The following is a 4,413-nucleotide window of genomic DNA, read 5'->3' on the forward strand; positions in this document are numbered from 1 at the left end:
TCGACATTCTAGAGATAAAATAATCTTTTTTTGTATGAAATCCAGGATCACGCGGCAAATTACGCAATAAAATGGGATGTTTTGATTGGTCAATTTGGATAACGCGACGCGCTCAGTGGGAACGCACCCTGAAGGTTTTCGCACAGGTATTTCACTGTATTTCATTGTATTTCATTGTATTTCACTGGTCTAGATATATTTTGTCTATGGGCCAAACTTTCACAGATATTTACAATCTATATATTGGATTTAACATGGATGCAATAATGCTCACGTGTGTCAGTCATTGATATTGTTTTATATGTATATTTTTGTCTATTTGTAAAATTGTTACATATATACATATGATATATAAGTGAAACAGATCAGTTTAAGAGAAAGTTTATAATTTATGATTAAGATGCAGTTAACGTACAGTCTTGATGCTTTACATACATATTTTATTAATTCATAATGTATTAATTTGAATTAATAGTTCCTTTTATTATTAAGAGAGAATAATGGAAGAGGGTGCAATGTTATGGATGCTTATTCTTGTTATGCTAATTGGTTCTTGTTTGGCCGGATCATTACCATTAGTCATAAGTTTGTCAGAAGTAAGATAATTTTTTAGAATAGATATAAGAATGATGTTTGTATATGATATTCTGAATATATCAAATACAAAGCTTGCCATATGGCTATATACGATATTTATTTTCTTTTAGGACAAATTAAAATTAGTATCGGTATTAGGAGCAGGTCTTCTTGTTGGAACTGCATTAGCAGTAATTATACCCGAAGGTATAAGAGCTTTATTTACTGGCGAAATTACTAATGAAAAACAGACACATGGTTTGTAATTTATTATTATATTTATTATTAATACTTTCTTAAAATCAATATCTTTAAGTAATGTTTTTGTTTTTATAGGTGACTTACATTCTTTAATTGGAATTAGTTTAGTACTCGGTTTTGTATTTATGCTTTTGATTGATCAATGTTCAGCAAGAAAAAGTGATGGAAGGCAAAAAAGTGTTACAGCAACTTTAGGTCTTGTAGTTCATGCAGCAGTTGATGGAGTTGCATTAGGAGCTGCTGCTACTACGTCTCAAGCTGATGTCGAAGTCATAGTTTTTTTAGCAATAATGTTGCATAAAGTAAAAATTTTAATTATATTGTCTTTTAACAATTAATAAGAATTTAATTTAGAATGAAATTGTATATTAATATTAGTATAAATAAAATTATATCATTTTAACATTTATATTTAAAAATTAAATAATTTTTTTTAGGCACCAGCTGCATTTGGACTTGTGTCATTTCTTCTTCATGAAGGTGTAGATAAAAAGAGGATAAGCAGGCATTTATTAATTTTTTCTCTTGCGGCACCATGTCTTGCACTTATAACATATTTTGGGATTGGAAAAGTGAGTAATGCAAAATATATATATTTTTATAAGAGATATTTGAATTTTATACATGTAATAACACCAGAAACAGTTTAAAATATTGTATAAGAATATGATAAATTGTGCATTTCAACAAATATTGAGCTAACATTTGAATATTGATTAATTTTTTCCAGCTTGTTTCTTATGCTAAGATCTTTAAAAAACTTTTGGACAAGTAAAATTATAATTCTGTTAAATACAGATGTTAAAGCAATTATAAAATTATAGGGTTTTGTTGATAGGATAATATTAATAATAATGTTAATCTAAGAATTAATTTGTATTTATATTTATCAAAATAATAATTTTGATAAATATTAATATTTATCAAAGTAATGATTTAGACTTAATAAATTAAGAATTAATACATTGACAATAAAGGGCAAATGAGCCAAAAGCTGGATATTAGTAACCAATAACACTTATATTTCCAAAAAATCCAACTAATTTGATTTAGATTTAATTCAAATATTTGCAGTTTTCATCAGAATAAAAACTTTATTGCATAACATATTAATATAATATGATTTTCGTTTTATGATAATCATTTATATTCCGAAAGATAATGTTATTTTTCTATTGTTATTTTATGTTCTTTTCTTTTAAGCAAGTTTTTGTATATAACAAAAATTAAAAATATAGAGCAACTTTTGATATATTTGTAATATATCAAATGCTTAATATATCAAATACTTTCAATTTTTGTTGAAAAGTCAAATACATTTAGAGTTTTATAAGAAAAAAATTTTTGAGAATGTTTTTTAATGCTTTTCTTAATGTAGTTATGATAAATATATTTATTATGTTTATTATAAACTATGTAATAAATATTTAATAAGTGTGTTTAAATGAATCTTGTGTCTGCACATAAGAGCATATTAAGTAATTTTTTATGCATATTTGTTGAATTTTATAATAACAATATGCAATCTTATTACATATTATGGGGTATATTTAAAAAATAAGAGCCAGTCAATTATTAGAAAAAATTAATCAAAATAAAAAAGTATTATTAGTAGAAAAATATATATTTATGTTACTTTTTATAATATAGGTATTGATTTTTCTAACTTAAATATTGTTTGTATCTAATTGTAAGCACTAACTTTTTGGTGCTTTTTATATAGAAATCTGCTGCTTGAGAATTCAACCAATATCAGCACTATTGCTTTCAATTTCTCATATGAAAGTCAAGTTATCAAGTTATCAAGCTATTTTTTGAGATAAAAAAACTTAAAAACTTTGGAATATATGGATTGTATAGACTGTATAGATAGTGGCTTGAAGTTTTTTAAAATATTGAATTTTTTGCATTGTGTAATGATATGGATAGTAATGTGTTACGAGCATTATAAAAGAAAATATTTTTAACACCCCATATTTTCCTTCATCCAAAGAAATTCTTAGTTCACTCAATAGTTCGAGAAGAATAAGAAGTTGAAAGTAGTAGTATTGAACTGGTTAATTCCCACAGTGCATATAAGACAGCTGGTAGCTTAAGCATTTGAGAAAAGCGTTAGGATTATGGAATATGTAGAAAGATAAAGCAGTTATATAGATTTTTTCTTAATCTGTTTACTTAATTAACAAATGAGAAAAGTTAACTCGGTCAAGGAACGAGCAAGGTAAAACATGACATAAAATCACAGAGAAATAATATTAAAAAATAAGACGTTTTGGACTGCACAGAGTCTTTTTCTGAGTTAAAAAGAAAAGGTTGTCACATAAAGTTAGAACAAATTAAATAAATTAGTAAAAAAACATAAAAAATTTCTTTCTGTCAACTACTAATTAAAATATGAGAAAATTAAAAGGCCTAAAACAGTGAACGCTATAAGCTTTTGTGTCGCATATGATATCTCCATAGTCATTAAATCGCATACAAAATATCGGTGCACATTGTACCTTCGCTATGTGAATCATTTTCAATTTAATGACGCGCTTGATAGTTGTTAGTGATCCAAATTCAAAATTTCTCAAAGTTAGAATTAAATAAATAAGTAAGTAAAAACAGATTGTGTAAACAGATTTTGTATTTATTATCCTTGAAAAAACTCAAGCAATATATTATGTGTGTCTTCCGTTATCGAAGCACAGTCGTCTTGACGAAGGTCTCGACAAGTAGGCAAGTTAAAACTGTCATTGTAATAGTTTTGTCATTAATCTATCGCACCATCGAATAATCACCGATAGTTTCTGTGAATTATAAGAATTTTTGACTTGAGTATTAGTATCAGTTTTTTTGTTACATTATCCGTACCATCTATAGAAATCTTGAACAATTACAGACAGCAAACAGCTCTTGGCTAATAGCTACTTGTTGATAAAATGGTCACTAATTGAGAAAGATATATAAGAACAAGATTACTTAATGGAAAAATTTTAAATTTGAATCACCAATAACTATCAAGCGCGTCAATCTATTAAATTGAAAATGATTCACATAGTGAAGATACAATGTGCGCCGATATTTTGTATGCGATTTAATGACTACGGAGATATTACATGCGATAAAATCTTATTTAGCATTTGTTTTCATTGTTTTAGGCCTTTCAGTTTTCCCATATTTTAATTAGTAGTTGACAGAAAGTTTTTTTATTATTTCTCTGTGATTATATGTCACGTTTTACCTTGTTCGTTTCTTGGCCGAGTTAACTTTTCTCATTTGTTATTTAAACACGATCTTGTGATTATATAGTGATCTATCACGACTTTGTAGTAGATTTAATTTTATTTTTTTAATTGATTGGTTCTTATTTTCGGAATATATCTCGTATATTTAGGAAATTTATTTTAAATTAATTTAGAAATATTTGATATGCAGTTATATGTATAATATATGTTTTTATTTTTCAAATTTGTAATATTCAAAAAAATTACTTTTTATTTATAGAATATAAATTTTACATATTTATATTATGCAATGAGGGACAAAAGTTCTGGAACGATCAATTATTTCAGAAAGTATTGGTTTTATGGA

At 25.9% G+C, this 4,413-nt stretch overlaps 1 protein-coding gene across 1 annotated transcript; it reads left to right on the forward strand.

Annotated features, from left to right (window-relative positions):
* The first annotated feature begins 218 nt into the window (after window positions 1-218).
* On the forward strand, window positions 219-1,645 carry LOC105450643 (zinc transporter ZIP9-A-like). Its single transcript, XM_011690572.1, has 5 exons — window positions 219-596; window positions 708-834; window positions 913-1,139; window positions 1,275-1,409; window positions 1,568-1,645. Exons 1-5 carry the CDS (start codon window positions 501-503, stop codon window positions 1,610-1,612), a joined length of 630 nt encoding a protein of 209 aa, XP_011688874.1. The 5' UTR covers window positions 219-500; the 3' UTR covers window positions 1,613-1,645.
* The last annotated feature ends 2,768 nt before the right edge of the window (window positions 1,646-4,413 follow it).

The sequence above is a fragment of the Wasmannia auropunctata genome, unplaced genomic scaffold (genome assembly GCF_000956235.1).
Source record: "Wasmannia auropunctata unplaced genomic scaffold, wasmannia.A_1.0 LD336059.1, whole genome shotgun sequence".
Lineage (NCBI taxonomy): Eukaryota > Metazoa > Arthropoda > Insecta > Hymenoptera > Formicidae > Wasmannia > Wasmannia auropunctata.